General features: G+C 44.1%; 1 protein-coding gene across 8 annotated transcripts in view; it reads right to left on the bottom strand.

Annotated features, from left to right (window-relative positions):
• The window catches only part of LOC105823290 (keratin-associated protein 4-6), a 13,915-nt gene that overhangs the window by 7,892 nt on the left and 5,213 nt on the right, over positions 1 to 810 (bottom strand). For 4 of the 8 annotated variants that reach the window (XM_012660445.1, XM_012660451.1, XM_012660459.1 and 1 more), the window contains exon 1: positions 1 to 168. This exon ends at the window's left edge or, in 3 of these variants, runs on beyond it. In XM_012660445.1, coding sequence (XP_012515899.1) covers positions 1 to 168 — 168 coding nt within the window. Of the gene's footprint in view, positions 169 to 810 lie in introns of those variants that run through there. The other 4 variants (XM_012660438.1, XM_012660491.1, XM_012660506.1 and 1 more) reach the window with 3 other exon arrangements.

Raw genomic sequence — 810 nt, 5'->3', positions numbered from 1 at the left:
CTGGCAGCACTGGGGCCTGCAGCAGCTGGAGATGCAGCAGCTGGGGCGGCAGCAGGTGGTCCTGCAGCAGGTGGTCTGGCAGCAGCTGGGTTGGCAGCAGGTCTCCTGGCAGAGGCCTTGGCCACAGCTCTGGTCAGAGCAGACGGAGCCACAACAGGAGCTGACCATGGTGTCAATGGAATGAGCGGAGTTCCACAAAAGGGTTTGAGTTGGTTTCCAAGAGAGTGAGTTCTTGAGTTTGAAAGCCTCCTTTCTCCTGTCCCCTTTTATACTCTACTGGTGTTCCCATGAGCAACATTTTCATTTTGCTGTTTTTTCCTACTGGGAAGTTAATTAGTAGCATTATGTTATAATTATGTTTATCAAGTTAAATATGCCAATATCTAAGAAAAGCATCATTTCCTTTTTCTACAGTGTTATGATTCATTGAGACTTGTGAAGCCATGTGAAACCACTTTCATGTTTCTACCTCTGTCCAAGGTGTCTTCTAAATAGATAATCTCATGTGATATTCCATTACTGAGCTTTTACATGTGTCACTCTTCCCTTTTTGTGTATGTCTCCGTGATGATACTTTGAGGACGGCTCTCACAATGTAAGTCTCTTTTTATGTCAAAGTGGGTAAATGTGTGCCACTGTCAGGTAGAGTGCTGATGAGGAAACAGGAGGAAAGATTCATCACTGCAATTACTTGTCTACGACAGGGAAAGACAGCAATATTATTTGTGTTTCCTGGTTGATTGGAGAGACTTGCACTTGCCAAAGACCTTCTGATTGCATTATGATGATTCTATCTGAAGAGTTAGCTTT

The sequence above is a fragment of the Propithecus coquereli genome, unplaced genomic scaffold, assembly GCF_000956105.1.
Source record: "Propithecus coquereli isolate 6110/MARCELLA unplaced genomic scaffold, Pcoq_1.0 Scaffold119, whole genome shotgun sequence".
Lineage (NCBI taxonomy): Eukaryota > Metazoa > Chordata > Mammalia > Primates > Indriidae > Propithecus > Propithecus coquereli.
The sequence above is the reverse complement of the archived record's forward strand: the minus strand, read 5'-3'. Positions and strand labels throughout refer to the sequence as shown.